The sequence below is a fragment of the Oncorhynchus mykiss genome, chromosome 9 (genome assembly GCF_013265735.2).
Source record: "Oncorhynchus mykiss isolate Arlee chromosome 9, USDA_OmykA_1.1, whole genome shotgun sequence".
Taxonomy (NCBI): domain Eukaryota; kingdom Metazoa; phylum Chordata; class Actinopteri; order Salmoniformes; family Salmonidae; genus Oncorhynchus; species Oncorhynchus mykiss.
In genome coordinates this window covers 66,214-83,674 of record NC_048573.1, presented here as the reverse complement: position 1 = coordinate 83,674, position 17,461 = coordinate 66,214, and the positions used below count along the sequence as shown (strand labels likewise).

The following is a 17,461-nucleotide window of genomic DNA, read 5'->3' as shown; positions in this document are numbered from 1 at the left end:
TTCCGTTAACAAGCGGAACCGCGGCTGTGTGGAACTTCAGTTGCACCGCGACCAGCTATCTTGCGTGTTGTTTGAAGCGAGTGAACGTAACCAGCGGGTTAATAAACGATAAACGATTAACGTTTAAACCCATCAACTCTCCTTGTTGTCGTGAGGTTCGCTTCTCTGTGAAGAAGACTGCTCGACGCTGAGATGAATCAATTTGAACAGTAAGTTATCGGTCTGCGCTAGCCATGATGCTAACCACGATGTTAGTTGTTTTAGCATCTACCCACAGTCACCAATTAGGTAGCATCTACCGACAGTCACCAATTAGGTAGCATCTACCGACAGTCACCAATTAGGTAACATCTACCCACAGTCACCAATTAGGTAGCATCTACCGACAGTCACCAATTAGGTAGCATCTACCGACAGTCACCAATTAGGTAGCATCTACCGACAGTCACCAATTAGGTAGCATCTACCGACCGTCACCAATTAGGTAGCATCTACCCACGGTCACCAATTAGGTAACATCTACCCACGGTCACCAATTAGGTAACATCTACCCACGGTCACCAATTAGGTAACATCTACCCACGGTCACCAATTAGGTAACATCTACCCACAGTCCGCCAATTAGGTAACGTTAGCTAACAGCAACCCTTGCGTGGTTGTAAACTACATGGAAGTGGTAACTATTTAAGTCAGGCCTGGCTCCACTGAAAATACTATATTGAATCCGCCATGGAGGCCTGTTTTTATAACATTATCGTATGTCCCAGCTGCTTGCCATAGTTTTGAAGTAACTGCGAAAAAGCCATTATTTGAGGACATTTTTCATGCTGCCAGCTACAATTGGTTATATTGAGCACCGTGCTCAACTCATTCTTCTGCATCACAATGCCAGCTGCGCTAAACGAGATTTCCCCGGTGAGCGATATCACTGTTTGCCTGGGTGCATGTTGTGGTGACCCACGGTGCCATAAATGACTGGTTCCTACCCATCAAAAGTGAAACATTTTCTGGTCATGGTTAACTATATTTTATTTAGAAAAATGTGTAAAACCTAAACAAAACGTGTCCCTCTTTCTCAATATGTAACCCTGAACACGCCGTAAACCCCTGAACACGCCGTAAACCCCTGAACACGCCGTAAACCCCTGAACACGCCGTAAACCCCTGAATACGCAGTAATTCCTAGCCGTAACCCTGAACACACAGTATCCCCTAGCCGTGACCCCTGAACACGCCGTGACCCCTGAACACGCCGTGACCCCTGAACACGCAGTAACCCCTGAACATGAATTAATAACTTGAAATGTTAAAATATATTTATTTTGAATTTCATCCAAAAGTAAAGGGGTCTGAATACGGCAGTATAAAACCACAAAGCATCAGTTCCAGTCTAAAGCAGCAAGATGATTGACAGGCAGTGTGCCAGGCAGTGTGCCAGGCAGTGTGCCAGGCACTAATGCACAGTGCATTAGGAAAGTATTCACAACCCTTGACTTACACATTTTATTATGTTACAGCCTTATTCTAAAATTGATTTGTTTTTTCCCCATCAATACACACAATACCACACAATGACAAAGCAAAAACAGGTTTATTTTTGTGTGCAATATTATTAAAAATAAAAGAACTGCAATATCACATTTACATGAGTATTCAGACCCTTTACTCGGTACTTTGTTGAAGCACCTTAGGCAGCAATTACAGCCTCAAGTCTTCTTAGGTATGATGCTACATGCTTGGCAAACCCGTATTTGGGGAGTTTCTCCCATTCTTCTCTGCAGATCCTCTCTAGCTCTGTCAGGTTGGATGGGGAGCGCCGCTGCACAACTATTTTCAGGTCTCTCCAGAGATGTTCGATCGGGCTCATGTCCGGACTCTGGCTTGGCCACTAAAGGACATTCAGAGAATTGTCCTGAAGCCACTCCTGCGTTGTCTTGGCTGTGTGCTTAGGGTTGTTGTCCTGTTGGAAGGTGAACTTTTGCCCCAGTCTGAGGTCCTGAGCGCTCTGGAGCAGGTTTTTCTCAAGGATCTCTCTGTACTTTGCTCCGTTCATCTTTCCCTTGATCCTGACTAGTCTCCCAGTCCCTGCCACTGAAAACATCTCCACAGCATGATGCTGCCACCACCATGCTTCACCATAGGGATGGTGCCAGGTTTCCTCCAGACGTGACGCTTGACATTTAGGCCAAAGAGTTCAATCTTGGTTTCATCAGACCAGAGAATATTGTTTCTCATTGTCTCAGAGTCCTTTAGGTGCCTTTTGGCAAACTCTAAGCGGGCTGTCGGGCCTTTTTCTGAGGAGTGGCTTCTGTCTGGCCACTCAACCATAAAGACCTGATTGGTGGAGTGCTGCAGAGAAGGTTGTCCTTCTGGAAGGCTCTCCCATCCCCAAAGAGGAATTCTGGAGCTCTGTCAGTGACCATCGGGTTCCTGGTCACCTCCCTGACCAAGGCCCTTCTCTCCCAGTTTGGGCAGGTGGCCAGCTCTAGGAAGAGAGCTGAATTTCATCCAAAAGTAAAGGGGTCTGAATACTTTCAGAATGACCGGTACACAATCCATGTCTCAATTGTCTCAAGGCTTAAAAATCCTTCTTTAACCTGTCTCCTCCCCTTCATCCACACTAACCTCATAAACTCAGTGCTTGATGTTGAAGTTACCACATAAGTAAAAAAAGAAACCAAGTGAAAACCAACATGCCAAACATCCTAAGAAAAAGTATTTATTCGGTAATCTAACAATTGGAAAATGAGTTTTATACCAAACTTTACTGCATTGGTCATCCCCACAATGTGGCAATTGAAAGGGTTAGCTAGTTACATCCTTTCTCAGAGATGACTGAACAGGGTGGCTGCTCTAGAGTTCCATAGCCCAGCAGACTCACCTGGGGACAGAGGATGGACACTATGTTTTTAGAAAAGTCTGGGAGGAGAGCGCATCAATTTGAGTACATCCAATTCAACCAGTGGCCCTGGATAATATGTTATGGGTTAGGGTTAGGCAGGAGGCCCTGGATAATATGGGTTAGGCAGGAGGCCCTGGATAATATGGGTTAGGCAGGAGGCCCTGGATAATATGGGTTAGGCAGGAGGCCCTGGATAATATGGGTTAGGCAGGAGGCCCTGGATAATATGGGTTAGGCAGGAGGCCCTGGATAATATGGGTTAGGCAGGAGGCCCTGGATAATATGGGTTAGGCAGGAGGCCCTGGATAATATGGGTTAGGCAGGAGGCCCTGGATAATATGGGTTAGGCAGGAGGCCCTGGATAATATGGGTTAGGCAGGAGGCCCTGGATAATATGGGTTAGGGTTAGGGCTGTATAATCCTGGAGTAACTCCCTGTCAGAGAGACTGTGGTTAGGGTTAGGCAGGAGGCCCTGGGCCAGTGGGAGGTCAGGGCTGTATAATCCTGGAGTAACTCCCTGTCAGAGAGACTGTAGTTAGGGTTAGGCAGGAGGCCCTGGGGCAGTGGGAGGTCAGGGCTGTATAATCCTGCAGTAACTCCCTGTCAGAGAGACTGGTTAGGCAGGAGGCCCTGGATCAGTGGGAGGTCAGGGGTGAGGGCTCACTTTCAAGCACACTCACTACCCCTATCAGTCCATCTCCAGGTGCTACAGAGATACTAGTGGCTGGGGTAATGCTTTCTGACCATCTAACTGCCATCTCTCCAGATCCCAGATTATTCCTGTTACATCTGTAGGCTGTAGCTAGCTAATTGGATCTAGCTAACGTGTGGTAGTTAGTCAACATGCATAGCTTCTGATACATCCCATGATCCTCCTTGCTTTACATCTGACAGATATAGCTACCATACGCTAGATAATGGGTTCTGATAATTGCACTTTAGTTCATTATCTAGCTAGCTATGTGTAAAACTGACAGTCTGGTTGTAAAACGCAACTACTTAGCTTGCTAACCAACAAGCTAACTAGCTTGACACTCAGTAACGTTAGCTTACCATGTTTTCAGGACAACTCGACATTCCTCTTGCCATTCCCAGTCGACTCCTTCTTGCTTACTCCCGTTTTTGCCTTATTGTCATAAAGCCACACTCGTTACACAGCCAGCTGGTGCAATAAGCCAGCCGGCCTAATCCTGATTCGTCCAAATGATCGTTCCCCAAAACGAGGAACTACTGCTACCCGTAGTCACATTCTACGTGAGTCGTTGTTTACATGCGAATCTGTCCACCAGAGATTATAATCCATGTCTCAAGATTTAAAAATCATTCTTTAATCCGTCTCCTCCCCTTTATCTACACTGATTTGAAGCGGATTTGATAAGTGACAGCAATGGATCATAGCTTTCACACAGATTCACCTAGTCAGTCTGTCATGGAAAGAGCATAATGTTTTGTACACTCTGTGTATATTCTCTCCCCCCAGTCTGAAAGATGACGACCCAGGGGATCAGGAGTGTTAGGGTGTATAATGTGTGTGTATATTCTCTCCCCCCAGTCTGAAAGATGACGACCCAGAGGATCAGGATGAGACGGTCTGTAACCGGGAGGAAGACTGCTCCATCAACAACAATCGACGCAAGGTACGCAACACACACTAAACACACAATCACGCATACAGTACCAGTCAAAAGTTTGGACACCTACTTATTAACGGGTTTTTCTTTATTTGAGCTATTTTCTACATTGTAGAATAATAGCGAAGAGATCAAAACTATGAAATAACAAATGGAATCATGTAGTAACCAAATAAGTGTTAAACAAATCAAAATATATTTGAGATTCTTCAAAGTAGCCACCTTTGCCTTGATGACAGCTTTGCACACTCTTGGCATTATCTCAACCAGCTTCACAAGGTAGTCACCTGGAATGCATTTAAACTAACAGGTGTGCCTTGTTAAACGTTAATTTGTGGAAGTTCTTTCCTCCTTAATGCATTTGAGCCAATCAGTTGTGTCGTGACAAGGTAGGGGTGGTATACAGAAGATAGCCCTATTTGGTAAAATACCAAGTCCATATTATGGCAAGAACAGTACAAATTGTCAAAAAGAAACGACAGTCCGTTACTTTAAGACATGAAGGTCAGTCAATCTGGAAAATTAAGAACTGTGAACGTTTTTTCAAGTGCAGTCGCAAAAACCATCAAACACCTTCATGAAACTCTCTCATGAGGACCGCCACAGGAAAGGAAGACCCAGGAGCTCTGCTGCAGAGGATAGGTTCATTAGAGTTACCTGGCTCTCATGAGGACCGCCACAGGAAAGGAAGACCCAGGAGCTCTGCTGCAGAGGATAGGTTCATTAGAGTTACCTGGCTCTCATGAGGACCGCCACAGGAAAGGAAGACCCAGGAGCTCTGCTGCAGAGGATAGGTTCATTAGAGTTACCTGGCTCTCATGAGGACCGCCACAGGAAAGGAAGACCCAGGAGCTCTGCTGCAGAGGATAAGTTCATTAGAGTTACCAGCCTCAGATTGCAGCCCAAATAAATGCTTCACAGAGTTCAAGTAACGGACACATCTCAACATCAACTGTTCAGAGGAGACTGCGTGAATCAGGCCTTCATGGTCGAATTGCTGTAAAGAAACCACTACTAAAGGACACCAATAAGAAGAGACTTGTTTGGGCCAAGAAACACAAGCAATGGACATTAGACCGGTAGAAATCTGTCCTTTGGTCTGATGAGTCCAAATTTGAGATTCTTGGTTCCAACCGCCGTGTCTTTGTGAGAGACTGAGTAGGTGAACGGATGATCTCCGCATGTGTGGTTCCCACCGTGAAGCATGGTGGAGGAGGTGTGAAGGTGGGGGTGCTATGCTGGTGACATTGTCTGTGATTTATTGAGAATTCAAGGCACACTTAACCAGCATGACTACCACAGCATTATGCAGTGATATGCCATCCCATCTGGTTTGCATTTAGTGGGACTATCATTTGTTTTTCAACAGGACAATGATCCAACACACCTCCAGGCTGTGTAAAGGCTATTTGACCAAGAAGGAGAGTGATGGAGTGCTGCATCAGATGACCTGGCCTCCACAATCACCCGACCTCAACCCAATTGAAATGGTTTGGGATGAGTTGGACCGCAGAGTGAAGGTAAAGCAGCCAATAAGTGCTCAGCATATGTGGGAACTCCTTCTGTTGGAAAACATTTCAGGTGAAGCTGGTTGAGAGAATGCCAAGAGTATGCAACGCTGTCATCGAGGCAAAGGGTGCCTACTTTGAAGAAATGTCAAATATATTTAGATTTGTTTAACACTTTTTGGGGGGAGTTACTACATGATTCCATATGTGTTATTTCATAGTTCTGATGTCTTCACTATTATTCTACAATGTAGAAAATAGTAATAAATTAAGAAAAACCCTTGAATGAGAAGGTGTCCCAACCTTTGACTGGTACTGTAGATTTTTCATTTCATCGTATATATTTTCACTAATCCAACCTGCAAAATGTGCTAATTGCCAACAACAGTCTATTTGAAAGAAATACGTAATAATATACCACATCCATTCCTTAAATATGAATTGAAGCATTACTTTACATTCTACAACTGGCATCACTGACAGACTTGACCAGATGGGAACAAATGGGATTCATCCCCCTCCTTCTGTCAGCCTCCCTCTGTCAGCCTATCTGTGCTCATCTATCCTATTTTCCCTCAAATCTGATTTAATATTTGGGTTCAAGTAATCCTTGCAGATTAAGCCTGTGTAACCTGTTTTATAGCTAATGCCTCATACTGTGTGTGTGTGCAGGGGAACATCCTCTCCAGTATAACTATACCTTGTGGTACTCATACTGACTGTGTGTGTGTTAGACGGTGAGTCCTGCAGTAGGGGAACATCCTCTCCAGTATAACTATACCTTGTGGTATTCTCGGAGGACTCCGTCCCGGCCCGCCAACACACAGAGTTATGAACAGAACATCAGACAGATCGGCACGGTCGCATCGGTCAGTACACACACACTACTAACACGCATCATATACACACACACACCACCAACACGCATCAGGTCAGGAAACACACCACTAACACGCATCATATACACACACACACACCACCAACACGCATCGGTCAGTACACACACCACTAACACGCATCATATACACACACACACCACTAACACTCATCATATACACACTGTGTTTAACATGTGGTTGATAGGGTTAGGATGTGACCAGCTGATTGGTTGATGTTATCTTGTGCTGTGATTGGTTGCCAGGTGGAGCAGTTCTGGAAATTCTACAGTCACCTGGTGCGACCGGGAGATCTGACTGGCCACTCTGACTTCCACCTGTTTAAAGAGGGAATCAAACCCATGTGGGAGGTAACATGTAGATATATACACATGATATTATTATATATGGATATAATGTGGGAGGTAACATGTAGATATATACACATTATATTATTATTATATATAGGTATAATGTGGGAGGTAACATGTAGATATATACACATTATATTATTATTATATATAGGTATAATGTGGGAGGTAACATGTAGATATATACACTTATTATATATATAGGTATAATGTGGGAGGTAACATGTAGATATATATTATTATTATATATAGGTATAATGTGGGAGGTAACATGTAGATATATATTATTATTATATATAGGTATAATGTGGGAGGTAACATGTAGATATATACACATTATATTATTATTATATATAGGTATAATGTGGGAGGTAACATGTAGATATATACACTTATTATATATATAGGTATAATGTGGGAGGTAACATGTCTATATACACATTATATTATTATTATATATGGGTATAATGTGGGAGGTAACATGTAGATATACACATTATATTATTATTATATATAGGCATAATGTGGGAGGTAACATGTAGATATACACTTATTATATATATAGGTATAATGTGGGAGGTAACATGTAGATATACACTTATTATATATATAGGTATAATGTGGGAGGTAACATGTCTATATACACATTATATTATTATTATATATGGGTATAATGTGGGAGGTAACATGTAGATATACACTTATTATATATATAGGTATAATGTGGGAGGTAACATGTAGATATACACTTATTATATATATGGGTATAATGTGGGAGGTAACATGTAGATATATACACATTATATTATTATTATATATATGGGTATAATGTGGGAGGTAACATGTAGATATATACACTTATTATATATATATAGGTATAATGTGGGAGGTAACATGTAGATATATACACATTATATTATTATTATATATAGGTATAATGTGGGAGGTAACATGTAGATATATACACTTATTATTATATATAGGTATAATGTGGGAGGTAACATGTAGATATATATTATTATTATATATAGGTATAATGTGGGAGGTAACATGTAGATATATACACTTATTATATATATGGGTATAATGTGGGAGGTAACATGTAGATATATACACTTATTATATATATGGGTATAATGTGGGAGGTAACATGTAGATATATACACTTATTATATATATATAGGTATAATGTGGGAGGTAACATGTAGATATATACACATTATATTATTATTATATATAGGTATAATGTGGGAGGTAACATGTAGATATATATTATTATTATATATAGGTATAATGTGGGAGGTAACATGTAGATATATACACATTATATTATTATTATATATAGGTATAATGTGGGAGGTAACATGTAGATATATACACATTATATTATTATTATATATAGGTATAATGTGGGAGGTAACATGTAGATATATACACTTATTATATATATGGGTATAATGTGGGAGGTAACATGTAGATATATACACATTATATTATTATTATATATAGGTATAATGTGGGAGGTAACATGTAGATATATACACTTATTATTATATATAGGTATAATGTGGGAGGTAACATGTAGATATATACATTATATTATTATTATATATAGGTATAATGTGGGAGGTAACATGTAGATATATACACTTATTATTATATATAGGTATAATGTGGGAGGTAACATGTAGATATATACACATTATATTATTATTATATATATAGGTATAATGTGGGAGGTAACATGTAGATATATACACATTATATTATTATTATATATATGGGTATAATCTGGGAGGTAACATGTAGATATATACACATTATATTATTATTATATATAGGTATAATGTGGGAGGTAACATGTAGATATATACACTTATTATTATATATAGGTATAATGTGGGAGGTAACATGTAGATATATACACTTATTATTATATATAGGTATAATGTGGGAGGTAACATGTCTATATACACATTATATTATTATTATATATAGGTATAATGTGGGAGGTAACATGTAGATATATATTATTATTATATATAGGTATAATGTGGGAGGTAACATGTAGATATACACATTATATTATTATTATATATGGGTATAATGTGGGAGGTAACATGTAGATATATACACTTATTATATATATAGGTATAATGTGGGAGGTAACATGTCTATATACACATTATATTATTATTATATATAGGTATAATGTGGGAGGTAACATGTAGATATATACACTTATTATATATATAGGTATAATGTGGGAGGTAACATGTAGATATATATTATTATTATATATAGGTATAATGTGGGAGGTAACATGTAGATAAATACATTGTTATTAATATATATACAGTTGAAGTCAGAAGTTTACATACACCGTAGCCACAATTCCTGACATTTAATCCAAGTAAAGATTCCCTGTCTAATGTCAGTTAGGATCACCACTTTATTTGAAGAATGTGAAATGTCAGAATAATAGTAGAGAGAATGATTTATTTCAGCTTTTATTTCTTTCATCACATTCCCAGTGGGTCAGAAGTTTACATACACTCAATTAGTATTTGGTAGCATTGCCTTTCAATTGTTTAACTTGGGTCAAATGTTTCGGGTAGCCTTCCACAAGCTTCCCACAATAAATTGGTTGAATTTTGGCCCATTCCTCCTGACAAAGCTGGTGTAACGGAGTCAGGTTTGTAGGCCTCCATGCTCGCACACACCTTTTCAGTTCTGCCCACACATTTTCTATGGGATTGAGGTCAGGGCTTTATGATGTCCACTCCAATACCTTGACTTTGTTGTCCTTAAGCCATTTTGCCACAACTTTGGAAGTATGCTTGGGGCGAAGTCTTTTGGAGGATGGCCTGGTGTCAAGAAGGGCAGCAAAGAAGCCACTTCTCTCCAGGAAAAACATCAGGGACAGACTGATATTCTGCAAAAGGTACAGGGATTGGACTGCTGAGGACTAGGGTAAAGTCATTTTCTCTGATGAATCCCCTTTCCGATTGTTTGGGGCATCCTGAAAAAAGCTTGTCCGGAGAAGACAAGGTGAGAGCTACCAACAGTCCTGTGTCATGCCAACAGTAAAGCATCCTGAGACCATTCATGTGTGGGGTTGCTTCTCAGCCAAGGGAGTGGGCTCACTCACAATTTGCCTAAGAACACAGCCATGAATAAAGAATGGTACCATCACATCCTCCGAGAGCAACTTCTCCCAACCATCCAGGAACAGTTTGGTGATGAACAATGCCTTTTCCAGCATGATGGAGCACCTTGTCATAATCTAAAAGTGATAACTAAGTAGCTCGGGAACAAAACATCGTTATTTTGGGTTCATGGCCAGGAAACTCCCCAGACCTTAATCCCATTGAGAACTTGTGGTCAATCCTCAAGAGGCGGGTGGACAAACAAAAAGCCACAAATTCTGACAAACTCTAAGCATTGATTATGCAAGAATGTGGCCCAAAGTTAATTGACAGCATGCCAGGGCAGATTGTAGAGGTCTTGAAAAAGAAGGGTCAACACTGCAAATATTGACTCTTTGCATCAACTTCATGTAATTGTCAATAAAAGCATTTGACACGTATGAAATGCTTGTAATTATACTTCAGTATTCCATAGTAACATCTGACAAAAATATCTAGACACTGAAGCAGCAAACTTTGTGGAAATTAATATTTGTGTCATTCTCAAAACTTTTGGCCACAACTGTATATAGATGATATTATTTTTTAAATGTTTATTATATATAGGTATAATGTGGGAGGTGTGGGTCTCTAAGATGGTGAGTCCATCAGTATGATAGCATCCCATCCAGTATAACCATACCTTTTTGGTATTCACTGTGTGTGTGTGTGTGTGTGTAACCCTCCAGGATGAAGCTAATAAGAACGGAGGGAAGTGGATCATCAGGCTGCGGAAAGGTCTGTTGTTATTATAAGACACAACCTGTTCGCTTTGCTTCTCATGTTGTCTTTTACCATTCTCTAAATCTCCCTTCAAGTGTAGACATCACATCAACACATACTGGAAGAGGTACTGGATAGCTACAGTAGCTAGCCTAGCTAATGAACTAGCTACATCAACACCTACTGGAGGACCTATTGGATAGCTACAGTAGCTAGCCTAGCTAACGAACTAGCTACATCACAACACATACTGGAGGAGCTACTGGATAGCTACAGTAGCTATCCTAGCTAATGAACTAGCTACATCACAACACATACTGGAGGAAGTACTGGATAGCTACAGTAGCTAGCCTAGCTAACGAACTAGCTACATCACAACACATACTGGAGGAAGTACTGGATAGCTACAGTAGCTAACAAACTAGCTACATCAACACCTACTGGAGGACCTATTGGATAGCTACAGTAGCTAGCCTAGCTAACGAACTAGCAACATCACAACACATACTGGAAGAGGTACTGGATAGCTACAGTAGCTAGCCTAGCTAACGAACTAGCTACATCACAACACATACTGGAGGTGGTACTGGATAGCTACAGTAGCTAGCCTAGCTAACGAACTAGCTACATCACAACACGTACTGGATAGCTACAGTAGCTAACTTAGCCAACTATCTAGCTACGTCGGCTTAAGGGACGTTCTGGTACTGGTTCCGACCGCCATTTTGCTTAGAAATCGATCTGTGGACACTAGATTAAAATGGCTTGAATTGAGCAGTAGTCCTGATTTTCAGAAGCACTGGAGAATGTCTACTGTGTGAAACAGGAGGTGAAATCTGACACCACTTGTTGTTGACAGGTCTGGCCAGCAGGTTCTGGGAGACCATTATTCTGGCCATGTTGTTAATATTGTTGTTGTTGACAGGTCTGGCCAGCAGGTTCTGGGAGAACATTATTCTGGCCATGTTGGGAGAACAGTTCATGGTGGGAGAGGAGATCTGTGGGGTGGTGGTCTCTATTCGCTTCCAGGTACGTACACACACACCACACACACACGTGTGGTTTGGCGCATGGCGCAATACAGCTCAATCTACCACATTCCTGGCTATTGGTTGTCACTAGTTACCACAGCCACAAAATCATAAAACCCAACTATTTTTTTACATTTTTCTCTTCTTAAAATATGGTTTTAAACCTTAACCCTAACATCGATGGGGCTGTAGTGGAGCTGGTCGAGAGTTTCAAGTTCGTTGGTGATGTGGACACCATCATCAAATCAAATGTATTAATATAGCCCTTCGTACATCAGCTGATATCTCAAAGTGCTGTACAGAAACCCAGCCTAAAACCCCAAACAGCAAGCAATGCAGGTGTTGAAGCACATTGGCTGGGAAAAACTCCCTAGAAAGGCTAAAACCTAGGAAGAAACCTAGAGAGGAACCAGGCTATGAGGGGTGGCCAGTCCTCTTCTGGCTGTGCCGGGTGGAGATTATAACAGAACATGGTGGCCAAGATGTTCAGAAATGACCAGCATGGTCAAATAATAGGTCTGGGACAGGTAGCACGCCCGGTGAACAGGCCAGGGTTCCATAGCTGCAGGCAGAACAGTTGAAACTGGAGCAGCAGCACGGCCAGGTGGACTGGGGACAGCAAGGAGTCATGCCAGGTAGTCCTGAGGCATGGTCCTAGGGCTCAGGTCCTCCGAGAGAGAGAGAAAGGGAGAATTAGATATAACAAACTGACCCTAGCCCCCCGACACATAAACTACTGCAGTATAAATACTGGAGGCTGAGACGGGAGGGGTCAGGAGACACTGTGGCCCCATCCGATGATACCCCCGGACAGGGCCAAACAGGAAGGATATAACCCCACCCACTTTGCCAAAGTACAGCCCCCACACCCCTAGAGGGATATCTTCAACCACCAACTTACCATCCTGAGACCAGGCCGAGTATAGCCCACAAAGATCTCCGCCACGGCACAACCCAAGGGGGGGCACATCCCAGACAGGAAGATCACATCAGTGACTCAACCCACTCAAGTGACGCACCCCTCCTAGGGATGGCATGAAGGAGCACCAGAAAGCCAGTGACTCAGCCCCTGTAACAGGGTTAGAGGCAGAGAATTCCAGTGGAAAGAGGGGAACCGGCCAGGCAGAGACAGCAAGGGTGGTTCGTTGCTCCAGAGCCTTTCCGTCATGGTCCAAACATACCAAGAAATTGGTGAAGAGGGCACAACAAAACCTTTTCCCCCTCAGGAGACTGAAAAGATTTGGCATGGGTCTCCAGATCCTCAAATTTCTACAGCTGCAACATCGATAGCATCCTGACTAGTTGCATCACTGTCTGGTATGGTAACTGCTCAGCATCTGACCATAAGGCACTACAGAGGGTAGTGTGTACGGCCCAGTACATCACTGGGGCCAAGCTTCCTGCCATCCAGGACCTATATAATAGGCGGTGTCTAAGGAAAGCCCATAAAATTGTCAGACTCATCATCAAGTCATACACTGTTCTCCCTGCTACCACACGGCAAGCAGTACCGGAGCACCAAGTCTGGGTCCAAAAGGCATCCCTGTAGCGGGATCATTTTCGTCTGCAACCACTGAAAAGCATAGCGCAACAGTCAAATAATATTACTAGGAAATATTCATATTCATGAATTCACTATGCAATATTTTGAAACACAGCTTAGCCTTTTGTTAATCACCTTGTTGTCTCAGATTTTGAAATTATGCATTACAGTGAAGGCAATCCAAGCGTTAGTGTAAGTTTATCGATAGCCTAGCATAGCATTATGTACACTAAGCATCAGGAAGCTTGGTCACGAAAATCAGAAAAGCAATCAAATTAATCGTTTACCTTTGATCTTCGGATGTTTTCACTCACGAGACTCCCAGTTACACAACAAACGTTCCTTTTTTTCCATAAAGATGATTTTTCTACCCAAAATACCGACGTTTGTTTGTTTATGTTCAGAAATCCACAGAAAAGACCAGTCACGACAACGCAGACGGAAATTCCAAATAGTTTTCATAATATCCACAGAAACATGTCAAACGTTTTTTATAATCATTCCTCAGGTAGTTTAAAATATTCGATAATATATCAACCGAGTATGTAGCTTTTTCCATAACAGCGGGAGGAACAATGGCCGGTTGACTCAATTGCGCACCAACTCACTCTGAGAGCCCCCACCTCTCCACTTACGCAATGTGATCCTTCACGCTCATTTTTCAAAATAAAAGCCTGAAACTATGTCTAAAGACTTGACACCTTAGGGAAGCCACAGAAAAATAATCTGATTGATATCCCTTTAAATGGAGGACAGTCCTGCATAGGAACACAGAGGTCTCAAAATAAGAGGCACTTCCTGATTGGATTATCCTCAGCCTTTCGCCTGCAATATCAGTTCTGTTATACTCACAGAATATTTTTACAGTTTTGGAACCTTTTAGAGTGATTTCTATCCTAATCTGTCAATTATATGCATATTCTAGCATCTGGTCCTGAGAAATAGACCGTTTACTTTGGGAACGTTATTTTTCCAAACATAAAAATAGTGCCCCCTAGCTTCAAGAGGTTATTAACCTTACATGTACAAATGACCTCCAATAACATGCTAACCCGCACACTGACTCCGGTGTCCCCTGTATATATACTTTTTATTATTAATTATTGTTTTAGTCTACTTGGTCATTTTTTTCTTAACTCTATTTCTTGAACTGCACTGTTAAGGGCTTGTAATTAAGCATTTCAAGGTAATGTTTACACTTGTTGTATTCGACGCATGTGACAAACTTTAATTTGCTAACGTTAACCCTAACCTTAACCACACAGCTAACGTTAACCCTAACCTTAACCACACTGCTAACGTTAACCCTAACCTTAACCACACTGCTAACGTTAACCCTAACCTTAACCACACAGCTAACGTTAACCCTAACCTTAACCACACTGCTAACGTTAACCTTAACCACACAGCTAACGTTAACCCTAACCTTAACCACACTGCTAACGTTAACCCTAACCTTAACCACACAGCTAACGTTAACCCTAACCTTAACCACACAGCTAACGTTAACCCTAACCTTAACCACACTGCTAACGTTAACCCTAACCTTAACCACACTGCTAACGTTAACCCTAACCTTAACCACACTGCTAACGTTAACCCTAACCTTAACCACACTGCTAACTTTAACCCTAACCTTAACCACACTGCTAAGCTTGTTTTCATACATTTTTACAATATAGCCAATTTTGTCTGTGGTAACTAGTGGAAACCCTACCAGGCGGCGCTCACCTCCCTCTCCTCCATGTTGTCAGTACGTACTTCGCTTCCCACTTCAATGTGATGGCTTGTTGGGTTAGAGGTTAGGGGTTAGGGTTAGTATAACATGGGTTATTCCTCCATGTTGTCAGTACTTCACTTCCCACTTATATGTGATGGCTTGTTGGGTTAGGGTTAGTATAACATGGGTTATTCCTCCATGTTGTCAGTACGTACTTCGTTTCCCACTTCAATGTGATACATGACCGCGTGTTCACAGACATCCAACAAGTCTGGTTCTAGATACTCCTTATGGGTATTGAAGCTGACATTCTATACCATTGGTATCTAGTAGTCTGGTTCTAGATATGCCTTACTCCCTCCGTCCCTTATCTCACGGCTGCCAGAAGCGGGTTTGGTCTCACGGCGCCTCCCTTTCAGCATCTGTACTGCCTCCATTTCAGTCAGTTCATACAGGACTGATGATGTCACTTCCCCGTCTCACTCTAGAATTTTTTTTCAGCTGTTAACGATGAGTTGCGGAGCGCTTTATATCCAAATAATTTGAAAGATTCCGATCTCCTACTTACAGTATTTGTGAAATGTAATTGTATGTTAGTGGCCTGCGAGTGGTAGTTTTGGGATAACTGTAATAAAAAGGTTTTCGGTTAGGGATTTTTTTCTAAACGTTAACGATCCAAAATGTGTTTAAACATTTTAAATGTCACATCCCTACTACTAAGGGCACAAAGTTGGCAAAGGATTCCCTCTCGAAGAGGGGGAGCAGGGGAGCCCTCGATGACTCGACAACGAGCGTTTGACTTGTGAACGCGAATATCGAGTGGTCAGTGTAATGTGTGTTTCTCTAGGAAGACATCCTGTCTATATGACAGCCAGCGATCAGGGTTAGTGTGTAATGTTCTTGTTGTTTACAGGAAGACATCTTGTCTATATGGAATAAGACGGCCAGCGATCAGGTGACGACATCTAGAATCCGAGACACTCTTCGACGCGTTCTGAACCTCCCTCCCAACACCATCATGGAGTACAAGACACACAACGACAGCCTCAAGTACGATTCACACACACACTCCCACCTAACACCATCGTGGACACACAACGACCACTCAGTGTTTTGTGTTGTCTCTAAGGAGAATTCTGTTTATTGATCTGTGTTTTCTTCTTAGGGATAATTCCAGCTTCCGCAACACAAAGATCACCCTGTGAAGAGATGGAGAGACTGGACTGGAGTGGAGTGGAGGGAGAGACTGGAGTGGAGTGGAGGGAGAGACTGGAGTGGAGTGGAGGGAGAGACTGGAGTGGAGTGGAGGGAGAGACTGGAGTGGAGTGGAGGGAGAGACTGGAGTGGAGTGGAGGGAGAGACTGGAGTGGAGTGGAGGGAGAGACTGGAGTGGAGTGGAGGGAGAGACTGGAGTGGAGTGGAGGGAGAGACTGGAGTGGAGTGGAGGGAGAGACTGGAGTGGAGTGGAGGGAGAGACTGGAGTGGAGTGGAGGGAGAGACTGGAGTGGAGTGGAGGGAGAGACTGGAGTGGAGTGGAGGGAGAGACTGGAGTGGAGTGGAGGGAGAGACTGGAGTGGAGAGACTGGAGTGGAGGGAGAGACTGGAGTGGAGGGAGGGAGTGGAGTGGAGGGGAGGGAGAGACTGGAGTGGAGTGGAGGGGAGGGAGAGACTGGAGTGGAGTGGAGGGAGAGAACGTTTTCTCCCTCCCTCCACTCCCATCTCTGCCTCTCTCACTCAGAGATTTTTCACTGCGGAGATGGAGTAGTGTGTTTTTGCAGCTTGTCCCTGAGTTACAACAGGCCAGTGTGGGACCGACTGTGTGTTCTTCCATGACAATACAGAAATAAAAGTGTCTTTGGTATCCTGTCTGACCACGTCATTATTACATTAACCCTAATCTTAATCTGTTTTTTTGTATCCTAAATGTGACCTGTGGAATGCTCATGTAATGTTGACTATATGGTTCCAT

The 17,461-nt window shown here is 42.2% G+C and overlaps 1 protein-coding gene across 1 annotated transcript; it reads left to right on the top strand.

The window, feature by feature from the left end:
• Positions 1 to 16,835, top strand: eif4e2rs1 (eukaryotic translation initiation factor 4E family member 2 related sequence 1). The gene is made up of 8 exons (XM_021596085.2): positions 1 to 209; positions 4,455 to 4,539; positions 6,776 to 6,910; positions 7,183 to 7,287; positions 11,165 to 11,213; positions 12,124 to 12,227; positions 16,406 to 16,542; positions 16,658 to 16,835. Exons 1-8 carry the CDS (start codon positions 193 to 195, stop codon positions 16,695 to 16,697), a joined length of 672 nt encoding a protein of 223 aa, XP_021451760.1. The 5' UTR covers positions 1 to 192; the 3' UTR covers positions 16,698 to 16,835.
• The last annotated feature ends 626 nt before the right edge of the window (positions 16,836 to 17,461 follow it).